General features: G+C 45.7%; 1 protein-coding gene across 2 annotated transcripts in view; it reads left to right on the plus strand.

Annotated features, from left to right (window-relative positions):
- Nucleotides 1–3,190: 3,190 nt before the first annotated feature.
- Nucleotides 3,191–15,057, plus strand: part of LOC146172100 (nose resistant to fluoxetine protein 6-like) — a 248,137-nt gene continuing 236,270 nt past the window's right edge. For both annotated transcript variants that reach the window (XM_084585943.1, XM_084585944.1), the window contains exon 1: nt 3,191–3,631. In XM_084585943.1, the coding sequence (XP_084442069.1) occupies nt 3,202–3,631 (430 nt within the window). In that variant the 5' untranslated portion in view covers nt 3,191–3,201. The remainder of the gene's footprint in view (nt 3,632–15,057) is intronic.

Genomic DNA, 15,057 nt, shown 5'->3' on the forward strand with positions numbered 1-15,057 from the left:
CCCTTTCGGTATGCAGCGCCCTTACACGTCCGAGCTTCGCCACATGTTCGAATTAGCTCGTTCGGCCAAATATCCCCGAATCAACTAAGGCTTCACGTCATACGATAAAGGAAGGGCACGAGGCTCCGAATCATCAAGTGTTTTGCACTCACAATGTTGTGCCATGGTCAGCATGCAGCGAAGAATATTCCATGCTGAAAGGCGATGTTATACAGAAATTCTGCTTTGCTGATGACGTGATGTCATCATAAGAACAAGGTGTTGTTCTGCGAGCTGTTTGAAAACACATAAGAATGTGTTGTGTTCAAGCCCCATGAGTATCTAGCTGCACAACCCCCGTTGTCGAAAAGCTGGCAGGGATTTTAAATGCTGGTGTGGTAAAAGCAATTCAAGTTCGAACTTCAGGGCAATGCGGACTTCAAAATACTTCTAAGTACATGGCACTTGAAGAAACCGCTTAGTTTCCTGAGGGTTCGGATCAAAGAATGACCGTAAGAAGCTGCAAACGCTCGTCTGCACCGCCTTAAATCTACTCTGTCAAAACTTTGGCTTCACGCGTCTGTTTCTGAGGTACGAACTGCGCGGCCACGAGCTTTCGCAGTTCTATCGGGTGCTTTAGGGGTGCACACCTTCGGGAATGTAGCGATCGAATCCCAGCCGCGGCGGCTGCTTTTCAATGGAGGCGAAAAGCAAGGCGCCCATCTGCTGTCCGACGTCAGTGCACGCTAAAGAACCTCATGTGGTCGAAATTTCCGGAGTCCTCCACTACGGCGTCTCTCATAGCCTAAGTCGCTTTGGGACGTTAAACCATAAACCTAAGCCTTCGTTAATGTCAATGCAGAATTGCTTCGAGAAGATAAGGATATCCGTAGCCCACTTCATGTTGTGATTCGACACGACAGCAGTGAATCTTCTCACCGGCGATGATGCCTTCTCAGAAAAGGCTTCAAGATACAGTCGTGAGCAAAAGCGGTATACAACACTCAGCCAGTAGCGGAGCTCGTGAAAACTGCGTATAATTTCCATCCAGCGACAGTGACAGGGACAAGGACAGCGACACATGCATGTCGGCAAAATGGGATACCGCCACAATTGCCTCGATCCCAAATAGCGGCTTCGGGATGGCGTTGAAATGCACTTTTTCCGAGCTCAGCCACCGACTGCGTGTTGTACACCACATTTTCTCACGACTGTGCCAACTTTTAACAGATGTATGTACTAGCCGCGCTTGTCGTGTGTTGTCTCCTTTTGTCCCTGTTATTCCGAGCTGTTAATCACGCTTATCGATATCGAACCAATTAGCCCAGCTGGCCGTTTTCAGTAAGATCTCACCGCGGGTACAGTTACGGCGTACACAAAAGCAGAACCACGGGAGCGCAAATGAGAGAAAGAAGCACCAACGCTGCAACGGCGAGGCCCCTCTTATAACATAAAGGTCAGCAAAACACGAGTTCGCATCCTAACCTGTGCAGAACTGTATTCTCCTGGTTGGCCGACAGGCGGCCGGGCTGGCATTAAGGTCATTAAGAAAGCAAAAAGCGAAACTATAGGGCTGCAGAATTTGTCAGTGACGTGTTGCCTCCTTAAAGTCGTCACGGCTGCCTTTACGTTTTCTTACGTCAGAGGCCTGCAGGCATCGTGATGTGTGACTTGGTGTGCGGCATTTGGGCGCTCATTCGCTGTGCCTTGCATACTCCCACACGGCTCGATAGACAGCATGTTCGAATTAATCAGGGTGGGCCAGCTCCGTCCAAATCACGCCCTAATCATTCCCTTAGCACGAGTGTCTGACGCGATCACGTCGTCAGTGGAAATTATCTTGACGTATTTATTCATGGAGATGGAATTAACGAGGTTCAACTCTTTAGAGTGTCATCTTTTCATGAACGATACCTTTAACATTTGAAAAATCAAAGGAAAGCTTTTCAATTTCGCAGCACTCGCAGCCTGAGGAAAATTACCGACTTACTGGGTTCAGACGAGCCGTACGGGTACGAATGTTCCTAAAACATTGTCCTTCTGAAGAACTGTGCGCGGCGCATCACACAGAGCTAGTGGGCAGAACACGAAGCGAAGGCAGATTCGAAAGTTTCGGCACAGCTGAGTGGGATGTTTTCGCCCTATTTAATCAGCATTCGCTTGCCGAAATTGTCGTGAATGACGAGGAGCGAAACCAAATGAGGCCTGCAACACGAGGCTTTATACCTGCTCAGGTATAAAACCTCGTGTTGGGAACCGTACATCTTTCATCGTTAGGTGACGTTCCGGCTTACCAAAACTCTTTTCTCTCCATTCTTGCTAAAAAAGACATATTTGTTGTCTTGCTTCTCAACGTACATACGAGTTTTGAATGTCATTATGTTTTGGTTCGGATGAACGGGCCAACACTTCCCCGGCTAAGATTATTGTACTCAGCTATAAAAAAAAATTCTGGAAGTTTAAATATGGCTTGAACCTAGTGATAAAGCGAAAGCCGTGAGTGTTGCAGCGAATTTTTCTGTGGACATCTGGATTTAATGTGCCGCCGTCACAACATTCGAACGAATCTTCTGTCCTAGCAACTCGCTGTTGTCGTTCGCTTCTACCAACTATCGAATTATCTGTCTTCTTCTTCTTTTTTCCCATCTTCTTCTTTTCCTTTCTGTTCTTCTTCTTTTTCTCTTCTTCCCTCCTCCAACTCCTGGCCCAGCTCTCGGTCTATAACACGTGACAGTTGCCAGGCAATGGCGCGACGTGCCGCGGAGCATACGGCACACGGTGCCACGGGGCCACGCCGGCAGCTTGAAAACCTAGCGCAGTGTAGCTTTCGCTACAAAATAACGGAAACCCGCGGCTAGCTGAGCGCATGTATTCTGTCCAGCCTACATGCAAAAACAAAGTGCTTTAGAGCTCCGCAATGCAAGCAGGTTAAGCTTAAGTGATTCCTTTCGGACTGCGTCAGACAACACAGGACAGTCGCAAACAGCAGTAGTTTTTTGTGCGAACGCTAGCTTCAGACAGTAGGCTTCTTCACATAGCACAGCTGTTGGCGAACAGAGGCAACCTCACGGCGCGGCCACGGAAGAGAGGCAGCCGCTCAATCCGGAGCACGAAGCGTGCGCGCGCTCTCCCTCTGCGAGCGGTGTGGCGGCGCCGGCAGCACTCCTTAAAAACAGGTCTACGGTGCGGCGCCCAGGCCAGAAGAAGGACACGGGCCGCACGATGCGCACCAACGCCACAGCTCAGCGCCGACACGGCTGCTCGCCTCCGCTCCGGGTACTGCTCCGCCTCGTCCCGATGCCCACGGTGCTGCCACTCCTGCTGCTCCTGGCAGCCACCGTGACGCTGCTGGGCGACGCGGCTTCGGCAGACCCTTCCATCGGAGATGTCATCGGCCAGATCAGGGAACGCGCTGCGGCGACCGAGGCAAGTGTGGCACCCGCACCCCCGAACAAGACCAGGAACCAACGGATACTGGAGCAATGGTCCAAGTTCGAGCTCAACTTGCAGGACCTGGTGGATAGCGTGATCAGAAAGGTGCTACCCACGGTGATCCGCCGCAGCTCCGAACTGGAAGTGTCTCCAGACTGTCGCGACGCCCTGCTAAAAGTTGTCTTCGGCATCCGCCAGCTCAAGAGATGGGCCTTCCAATGTGAGTCGACTCATTGGTACTTAAATGCATGCACGCACTGGCAGTTATCGGTGGACAGCACTTGTTGTCATAGAGGGCTTTTCTTTCCCACTTGGCTCTTTCATTCTGCTGGAAGCGATCACTCGCCAAGCTGTTACGCTCATGTTCAGGAGAAAAGCGCGTGCCGAGCGTTTCGGCACTCGCTTAACTCGTGGACTCAGTGTGAACTCGTCCAAGAGCCCAGCGCTACGCCATGGACGTCAGAACTTGCCGCAGTTCCCCACGGGCGCTTCTCGGGCATGCTGAGCAGTCATACATAAGCTCTCACTTTCCCCTCGTCCTTGACGAATCAGCCCACAGGATCGTGTCCTCAACTCGTGCCGCGTAAACATACATCTTTGCTGGCGTGGCCCAAATAGTCAAGGACAAGCCACTGGTCCGCTTGGCTCAGGGCGACTACATGAAGCTTGGTTCGATTTGAGTATCTTACCTAGCGAGAACTCCGCAATCGTGGGACGTGCAGAGAGGGGGCAGCTAAGAGAAATTTTGAAGAATCAAATACACAAGCTTCCTTTTCTCTTCTTTTGGGCTACAGCCCGAATAGTAACACTGAGAGCCGAGAATTTAGAGTCGTGAGTGCAGTTATCTGCACGAAACATACGAGGTGTATGTGCAGCACTGTGCTAACAACCATTAAGCACTGGCTCGTGCTAGTTACAGGACAGTCAATGCATTTCAACAAACAAGCGTTGACTGCAGAGTTATTAAGAAGATAATGACATACAGATGCTGTCAGCGGCTAACACCTAGAGCAATTGCGGCTTCTCGAAGGGATTTACTTCATGAAGATATTTCAAGGTTTTTTATAGACTCCATCTGAAAGAATGCAAAATGTGGCATATGTCACAATGACGTATTTGGAAAGACGTGCAGAACCCCTACAGAGGAAATTAAATATTCTACTTTTTCGGCAGGTTTTCTCTTGTATGCAGAACGCCATCCATACGGTTCATTCTACTGCGCTTCGGCGCTATGTACTACCACGTTTCTAGCCATTCATCCTGTTCCTCAACAAAAGCTCCGGATAGTATGGCCAAAGCATTAAATTCATATTTATCGCAGGAAGTTGTTGGCTTAAACCACGAGGCTTAGAAGACATCGGACGTTTCGAAAATTTGGGTCGAGCAGAACCAGCGCCTTGGCAGAAACGGTGCGGCTCAGTAGTTAGGTCTCTTTTCAGGCGTAGGCCAACAATGGACGCAGTTAAAGACAGACTACATTATAGCGGAACACATATTGTAAAAAAAAAAAAAAACGTAGACGGAAGGACTGCTCCCCTTTCGCACATACTGGCTGTAGACCACGTGGCTCGTCGCCGTTAACTTCCGGTGAGATAACAGAGGGATGGCTCACAACAGCCGGAACTGTTCCTTGGATCTATAGTGTCGCAATAGCCCCAAAGCTGAACCAGCTTAGGCACCTTCGCGATGAATCGACTCATGTTAGTCGCTTTAACGCGATTTCTCTGCAGGCCGAATTCGCTATTATTGGGCACGTCCCACCGCCCATGCGAAAGCATCGTCGGGCTTCTCGCATTGATAAAACCCGAGTGCACAGTGTCACCTCTGGGATAGAAACACGTGCGAAAGATCGATGTAAGCTCTCCCTTCGCTCGTGCGTTAAAGGACTCATGTTTATCATTTATACGTAACCGCGTTTTACTTCACCAAATTCCCTGGTAGCGTAATATCGGAAGACATCTCACGGTAGGCTTTCCGAGTTAACAACTATCATGACCACGTGTGTTATCTGCAGCTGGTCGACATCATAACACGGAAACAATTTCGGGCGCCTTTACGGCCCTTGCGGACGGTACAATATTGTGGCGTGCATGCCTTTAACGACGTCCAGCAAGACTGCGACGCTACGCAAGCAGGCATAAGAATTTCGCAAAGCTAATGGCTCGCAGTATATCAAAACCATTCGCGCAAAGCAGCATCGGCAACAGTGCCTGCCGGGTTAGCTGGCGTCGCGGGCCTGCGAGAGCCCAGCAGCCTGTTGGAGCAGGCGCCGCTGCAGTCTCCTTTATGCTGCCAGACTGCTCTGAATATCACGTGCATTCCAGATCGCCTTTGAATATCTAAAGGGCCTGTACTGTGTGACCCGGCAAACACGGATCTCAGTGTGTCGAACGCAATACCCGCCGCCAAGGAAGTAGGCAACTAGGCGCCGAGGCACGCCTGTTGAAATCGCTAGGCGCGCACTGCGATGGTATATCGCATGGCGAAGGAGGAGCCGACGGCGCCGCGCGTCGCGAGCCGATATATTTGCGCATTAGCGTCGCTTTTCCGCGCGCCTTTAAATCGTGCGCTAGCTGCGAGTGACACGGTTTGCTATGGAAAATGTATTCGCTCCACGGGCTTGGTAAAACGAGCAATCTACATTGCGGACGTCAGGCTGAAAGTATGTATTAGATATGCTTGCTCTTTCTCTTTTTTTTTTTTTGTTTGGTTCTCGCTAAGGTATTTCGCTGATATTACCGAATAAAATGAAAGGCGCACCTCGGAAAATTTCCAAATTCCGAGCCATCCCTCGCACGAATAAGTTGCGAGCGTCTCGAAACTACGTGCGCGAGCCGTCGCAGCAATCTCGAGTCTCTACAATCGTGCAGAGTTTGCGGAACTGTTCTTGGCGGATAACGGCCTGTTCCGGCGTGCGTAACGGAGCCACAAAGCCCCCGGTGTCGTTAGCAGCGCGGCCGTGCTTTGGCGTTCAATGGGAGCGATTCGATTCACTGCGATTAGGAAAGAGGTCAGTGTTGCAGAGGCGGTGCTGCTGGTGGAAGGCTTTGTTACGAACACTGGTAGTCCGCGCCTGCCAAAGATAGCAGACTAATTAGTTCAAGTGGTGCCGGTGGGGCCCACCCCGATGGCAAGGTACGCTGGTAGTCGTATGACCAGCATGAAAACAGAATGATCTGCCAGCTGCCTGACGAGGCCAGCCCAATGTGCGGAAGGAGCAACTAGTATAGGTTCCTCTAAAATGAGGTACTTGTAGGCAATGTCGCGAGGCGAGTGGAGCATTGGGTTGTCCCTCAAATGAAGCGCCGGTCAGTTCTCAGTGTGTAAAGGAAAGATGGAGAGAGGATGGAGTCGGTTTCCCGCTTCTAGTACTTACATTTCGACCTTATCCTGCAGCCATGAGAGTTAAAGAAATAAAGCGGTTTCTAAATGGGAAACTTGCTGCCGATGCTAAGTAAGATATCTTTGGCGTTCTACTCGCGTTTTGGCAACGTCACACTTCGTGATAGTAGACGTTTTTAGCCTTGCTGATGCGTTTTAGCAGAGGCGTATGCCGGTTTACCGAATGCCTAATACGCGAGCGCAATTACATGACTGTTGCCAAACGCGTGCATAGGCGTAGAATGCATCTTGTAAACCAGTATACGTCCCCACTAACACGTCTCCGGTACGTTAAAAACGTTACTATGTCATGTTCGTTTGCGTTTTCGGATTTTACTTTGTTTCCCTGGGCTAATTATTTACCGCTATCTATCACTCAGTGGTCCTGACTCCCTGCTTGCGTCTGCTTCTCTTAGACGTTTCTCCATCAAGCTCTACATTATTTTATCTCCATTATTAGCAGAGAGTTTCCGCGAAACATGTAAACTATATCTCTCATGCTGCTCGCAATATGTCATCGCATGAAATTGGACACGTTTGTGTCGGGTGCTGCTCGCCAAGCATTCTCCTTGCTGCTGATGCAATACAAGGTCACATCGTTTGTCGTTTTCTTCCTCCTTTTCCCCCTCGATTCGTACGGGAACCGTACCCTTTATCGAATCTCCGAGCATCGGAATCCTAGGGAGCGCTTAGGAAATAAGGTCCATAGGCGACTTATATCGAAGCAAGATTCACTGAAGCGGACGCTCTATGTTAACATTTGAGCTATGTCAACCTCGAAAACCAAAAGACAATGTAAACTTCCCTCGTGGGCAGTTTTTTTTTTTTTTTTGTTTAATGTGCGAAATGAAAAGCAGTCGATCGATACACATGTATGCTTCACTTTTCCTATTTTACATAGACATGTGGGAGCCTGGAAAAAAAATGTGCAGCTGAGAACAGCTGCGAACAAGATCTCAGTTCTGTTTTTTTTTTCTTTTTTTTTTCTATAGAACACTGCAACCAAGATTCGATAATAAGCTTTTTTCGACCCGCCGCGGTGTCGACTTCTGTGCCCAAGGATGCGGGATCGAGTATACTGCCCGCGGCGGCCGCTTTTCGAACGATGCGAAAAGCTAGGAGCCCGTATGCGGCGCAATGGCAGCGCACGTTAAGGAACCCCAGGTGATCTGAAATTTCCGGAGCCCTCCACTACAGCTTCTCTCATAACCTGCGTCGCATTGAGACATTAAACCCCACAAAATAAACTAAATGAAATGTTTTTCGAAAATATGGAGATATTAAAGAAATTTCGTTGCCATAAGCAATGATTATGTAGGATTGAGAAATAAGCAAGGCTAAGGCGGCACGAGACGCGTAAGTGTTTTTCAGCCCCGGACAGCTCTGTAAAATTAGTCGTCTGACCTACAGGATCCAGCAGGTGCCCTTCTCTTGTTGCACATAATAAAGTTAGGAGCTCCAAATAAACCAGAACCGATTTCGATGAAGAATGTCATCTTCGCGCGGTGATCTGCCCTGAATAAGATCAAATTCAGTAGGTCGGAACAAGTGCATATTAGCGCTATTTTGTTTTGCGTCACTTAGTGTCAGCCTCTCCTTAACACAATGGGGGCACGCGACACCCGGAACGTAAAGGGGTCATATTGGGAGCCCGTAACAAACGGGCTAGATTTAAGGATGGTGCATTACTCAGAAGCTATTAAATTCATCATCATCATCATCCTCAGCATGACTATACCCACTGCAGGGCGAAGGCCTCTCCCATATTCCTCCAATTAACCCGGTCCTGTGCTAGCTGCATCCACTTGACCCTTGCGCACTTTTTAACCTCATCCGCCCACCTAATTTTCTGCCGCCCCCTGCTACGCTTTCCTTCCCTTGGAATCCAGTTATTAAATTAGTTTCACTACAAAACCTATAGTTTGCAGCGGCGGTCGCATTACTTTAACTCAGCGCCACATATGAAAACCACAATAATAATAATAATAATAATAATAATAATAATAATAATAATAATAATAATAATAATAATAATAATAATAATAATAATAATAATAATAATAATAATAATAATAATTATTATTATTATTATTATTATTATTATTATTATTATTATTATTATTATTATTATTATTATTATTATTATTATTATTATTATTATTATTATTATTATTAATAAGTTAATAAGTTTGTTATCCATCACCGTGTACATGATGGCGGGGGTCTGAAGTAAAAGCTGCCTTTTGGCAGCTTGACAGAGCCTCAGACCCCCATTTTGACAAGCGCACAAAAGACCATGCAACATAAAAACTACAACATGAATACATGACAGAAATCGCGTGCCGAATACATTAACACCGCCTCGCTCACAGAAGAAAATAAAAAACACAAAATAATAAGGCATGCAATGTGGAAGAAATTTTCATTGATTTCTCCTCGTTAATTGTTTTTTTTCTCGCCGTCGCCATGTTACGGCATATTAAGAAAATACTCAAAAAGCTCTTTAAACGACAATTCCCATAGAGTGATGTTTGTTTGAAATAGCACATATATTAATCGGGGGAATCTGTTCTCCAGTATCTGTTGTCCACATGTAGTTATGTAAGTTCTAACTTTCCATGGATCGGAGTTGCGGGATGCATGCGTTTGTGTCTGGCTTTCTAGGTTTGCCAGTGTTTGAAGGAAACATGTACGGTTTGAGATTTCAAGTTTGTAATTTACGAGCTAAAACGTAGCTTGAGAGGTTTAGGACTGAGATTATTTTGTGTTTTAAGAAAAAATAACTTGTATAGTGTAATGGTGCTACTTGTTCCACAATGCGCAAAAAGCTTTTTTTGTAAAACCTACGTGCAGTGTTTGTAGATTTTCCTGCGTTGTTGTACCCCAAGTCAAGATTCCCGGGAATAAAAAAGAGATTTATAAATCAAAATTTTTACATTTGTTGGCAACACATGACGGTTTCTATGAGCGATACCAATCACTTGAGATAAGATCAGCGACGTGATCATCCCACCTTATTCTTTCATTAAAGATGGTTCCTAATGATTTAATTGTAGGGACCATCTCCACTGGAAGAGACATAAACCTTATGTCCTTAGTTAAGCAAACGTTTTTATTCTTGGCCCTGAAAATAACAATTCTCGTTTTCGAAATGTTTAGTTCAAATGCGTTTCTCGTGCTCTAAGTGTATAAATTTTCTAACAGCTTGGTCGACTTAGTTATCAATGTTGTCTCCCGAAAAGAAGATGCTAGTGTCGTATAAGAAGACATTTACGAAGTGGTGTGCTGAAACCAAGAGAAACTTTGGGATATGATCTCCCAAAGAAATAAAGAGCCGTCCTTTTCTTTTCCGTACTTAGTTTCAGCCGATGGCTTAAGCCACCTATGGGCTGTTTCCCCTTCCCCCCAAAAATAATAAAAAAGTTAAGAACCAGTAAGCCGCAAAATCTATCCGAACGGCCCCCAATAATCCCCACCGGACATTGTACCAAATCAGCAAGTCAGCGCATGCTGCAGAGAGGTTAAGGCAGTTTCATGCATTCGCTATCATTTGATTAAATCATGCTGAAAAGGGGGTCATCCAGGCTGTTTCGATGTTTCCCATACCGTATGCTTATCTTCTGTGAAAAGTTGAACATGCATATATTGAACAGGCCTGATGCTGTATTCAGTATTAGTATTCGGGAAAAAAAAAAAGTGTAAAGAAGTAAGCAATACGAAAATGTTAGAGTTGCAGTTGCCTGTAAACAGCTCGGTGTCAATTATGGAAAAATATCTACTGCAAGGAAGGAAACTTCACTTCAATATTGCTGGCGCTAAGAAAAAATGGCCCCGGTATGGCATTATGACGAGATGGGCATTAAGAAGTCGCATTTGGTTAAAATGAGAAATATTGGCAATTTACTGGAAAGTACAAAACAAAGAGTCTTTTTCATAACCGGTGTTCCTGTCAATTATGACTACAATACCATTCTGTCCTTCCACTCTTACCGACCACGTGCCTTTGTGCACCTTAAGGTTGAGGGTAACCTGGATAGAGTCTTTTGGGGCTTATAATAAAATTTCAGACAGTGTGAATGATGTAATGCTACTTTTCTCGTTCTAATAGTATTGCGTACTGCAGTAGACAACGTTAGCAGTAGTTATCATTGTCCACAGCTCAATAAGGGAGTAAATCTGAATGCAGCAAACCGCCCTGCAACGGCTGGGGATAAGCCACTATGTATGTATGTATGTATGTATGTATGTATGTATGTATGTATGTATGTATGTATGTATGTATGTATGTATGTATGTATGTATGTATGTATGTATGTATGTATGTATGTATGTATGTATGTATGTATGTATGTATGTATGTATGTATGTATGTATGTATGTATGTATGTATGTATGTATATATATATATATATATATATATAGACCGAATGACACATGTTGCGCTTAGGTCATGCATCTTAATATGTTGCACAAAGAAAAGAAGATATATCACTAAAGAGACTGTATATATATATATATATATATCATCTTAATATGTTGCACAAAGAAAAGAAGATATATCACTAAAGAGACTGTATATATATATATATATATATATATACAGTCTCTTTAGTGATATATCTTCTTTTCTTTGTGCAACATATTAAGATGCATGACCTAAGCGCAACACGTGTCATTCGGTCTATATACCTTGCACCGCCATTACATCACGCGTGTGAAATCTTGTTTTTGATATTTTGGTGTTTATTTGTTGACAGTGGCTGGTCACGTGTTTCGATTGTGCATGTATATAAGAAATGGGAACTGACAGCTTCTTTCTACATTCCTTGACAAAGGCCGGACCCCGGCCGAAACGTCGCATTAAAGTGTTGTTTTTTCATCGTGTGTCACCTACTTCAAGTTTATGACCTACCGGACCCATTCGAGCTTCAACCCCCTCCCTATATATATATATATATATATATATATATATATATATATATATATATATATATATATATATATTCGATTTACGCACTTGGGTGCGTTCTCGGAGAGTTTCGTACCGTGGAAAAGGAACAAAAATGCACTTCAGCGATGCACGTACAACCTGGATCATAGCAAGCGACTGATGCAGCTAAGACAAGAACGCAGTCATCACAAAAAGGCACAAATTAAAAGAAGAAAAAAAAAAAGAAGCGCGCACATTTCAGAAAGCGCAAAAATTTCCTCATTCTCTCTCGAGTGAGCCGAAAGAAGTTTTCTCTCCCACGCGTTTATTTCGATGACTCCGAGCCAGGAATGGTCGCGTTTGCCGGGAGCAAATGTCTCCCGCGGCGACGTGCAGGCTGAATGCTGGCGGCGAGCTGAGCGCCGAGTCGCGGTCTAGGAGCCCTTCCGGAATTCGGCGTCGATCATGGGCTATTATTTCAGCGAACACGCGTTCCAGCTCGTTCCGGCGCCGCACGACTATCCGTTTTTAACGTGTTTTCACAGCCACAATCATTAGTGGCTCAATACGCGATGCCTGAATCGCGTTTCCAGCCGCTTCGATTTGAGTCTCGGCTATTTGACGCACCGTACGCACCTTTAGGAGAAGGTACGCACACGAGGCAGTCATAGGTTATTTTATATGAGCTTTGAGCCGCCTCTCGAAAAGGGGCTCGTTTGCTCTGGCTGAATTCTTTACGTTCCGCGTTGCCACGATATCCGTACACTAACGCAGGCGTCAAGGAGCGATCGTGCTCGAGTCCCCGCCATGTTCTAGGCGATGTTTAGCAAGCTTGGTGCGCACAAAGAAGGGGGCCACATTTCCACGAACCCGAAATGCAAAAACGCCCGTGTTCTGCGCGATACTATAGTGCACCTTAGAGAATCCTAGCTGGACTAAGTTTTTAATGACCTCCTCCGTACGCCGTACACCGTAGCCCGCGTAGCATCCGCACCATGTAGTCCATGTGTCCCTCGTGGCTTCGGGGCGCTAAAGACCGAATTGTACTAATAAAAGCGAAGCTTTCAGTTAGCGTGAAAAAAAACACGCCCGAAATACGATTACCCCTGTCGAGAAAACCGGCGTAGCCAACGTCGTTTGCAGTTGCTCCAAGTCCTATGGGCCGGGTGTAGCCAATTTGCTGAATTTTGAATTTCAATGAGATGTGCCTGCGTTAAGATCTAGCTTGAAGGGTATGCATGGACACTTTAAAAAGCGGTTCGGTAGATAAAACTAAAAAAGAGCTCTGCACATTCGTATAGATACAAGGAAGATACAAGCGCATGCACTGTAAAAGAAGTTATTTCACTTACATAAAGAAACTGAAGGTAATTTGTTTCCAGCCTCTTTTTCCCGTAATTGTCTTAAAACTGACGCCTTGCAACGGAAACGGAAAACTTGCACGACCTCTAACTTGTGGAACAACGGATATAGGGTACATTGTCAGAAGCGTAGATTTTACACAGGTAATTGTTCCCACTTATATATCCCGTTTCTTCGACTCTCATGCTGACGCCAATGGTGCTTGCCCATTTATTTCAATTATTTTATTTAATTTCGGCTATAGTGATAATGCAACTGATGAATACTATTTAGCAGGCAAACTTCCTTACAGCTATTACTATACAAACCGTATTGGCGCTGCGTTGTTTGCACAATATGCAAATATTCACATAGATACACTCGGAACAGAGTTTGAACACCTTGCATTCGAGGTACGGAAAATAACAGATCTATTCAAGGTGAATCACCCATTCTCCCCATTAGGGCACGTGACTGCCGTAATTACGGACGCTTCCTCTATAAAATTACGGAATTACGAACAGCGGTCAGCGAATGACTGTGGAAAGGGAGGGATAAACCTGGCTTCCCTAACAACGGCGAATCATGCATGGTCTGTTTTTCTTCTTATTCTCCCCCGGACTAGACGCTGCATGATTGTCTCGCAATGTGCCGTAGATGCCAGGCTAGCCATTCACAGCGTGATATAATTGGCTTCGCTCATGCACTGGAGCTGATCGCAAGGCTCTCGCGCGAAATCGAAATCGGCTCATAAACGTCATAAAGATACACCTGCTAATGCCAGCGGCAAAGAGAGCACCGCACCTGATTGCGAAAAATAAAAGCCCAGCGGGTGACCTAGTAATGTGATTAAACTAGCCTTTCTCGGTTGCGCGCTTACGTTCCTTATATTGCTTCGCGCGCCGCCATGAGAGAAGTAGGGTAGAAATTAGGATTCTCTGAGCCCGCGCCGTACAATTCGTCCCCGTCCAGCGCGTCCATTTGTTGCGGCACAATCTGGCCGTGCATCTCAAAGTTGACAGCTCTGGTCGGTAAACCCATTCTTCGTGAGGCCATTTAGGTGAAAGAGAAACGCCGGCGCGGGAAGATTAAGCGCTCGCGTCGTGCAGGAGAAATAAACACAAGAGCCGTCGCGGTTCTTCCGCGTTCTCGCGCTCTGTCGGTGACATCATTTGGATGATGAACGACGGAAACGAAATGGTGATTTTGTTCGCATGAATTTCCCAACCTCACGGCCTCTGGCCTCCATAAATTTTTTATTTCCTCCGCGACGCCTTGCCTTACCACGCCCCGTCCATCTGTTTCGTTTGTTCCTCCTTTCACTGCTTTTCCCACTTTATGCCGTCAGTCTGGTGTTGGGGGCTTCTAAAGAAAGGTGCACAGCTGGGCGCACGCACTACGCTCATGAGTGAGTTTTTGGATGTGCAAACTGAACAGAAAAAAAAAAACGTCTGCGACAGTTCTTTCAGTTGAATTGAGGAATGAATCCACATTGGAGCCCTATATACATTTCTCAACAAAATAACTGGTAAAATTAAACAAAACTATGAGTGCGTTGTTGGCACAAGAGTAGAGCTGCCCAATATTAAGACGCAACAATGACCGACGAACATTACACATTATTTATTTCATCATGAATGTATACAGCATGAGCAAAGAACCGTTGGGCATTAACCGAAGCTAGCGTAGGCCCATATGGTATACATCCGTATGTGCAGCAGCGATCAATACAGATATGTACAATGACGCACTGGTTACAGTGACATAAAATAAGCATCAATGCAGGATTAACGTAATATGATTACAAAACAATAGAAACACGGAGGCATTGCAACATATCTAACTGATCTTTGAAAGATATAACCTTTTTATGGAGAACACAAAGTTATTGGCAGTCTTGAATTTTATTGGTAAGGTGTTCCATATCTTCGTGCCATGATACTGAATCAGTCGTTGACTGTATGTGTTTCGGGTAAATGGTAAATTAAAGCTTA

Source organism: Amblyomma maculatum, unplaced genomic scaffold, assembly GCF_055883805.1.
Source record: "Amblyomma maculatum isolate TAMU_Amacu unplaced genomic scaffold, ASM5588380v1 scaffold_13, whole genome shotgun sequence".
NCBI lineage: Eukaryota > Metazoa > Arthropoda > Arachnida > Ixodida > Ixodidae > Amblyomma > Amblyomma maculatum.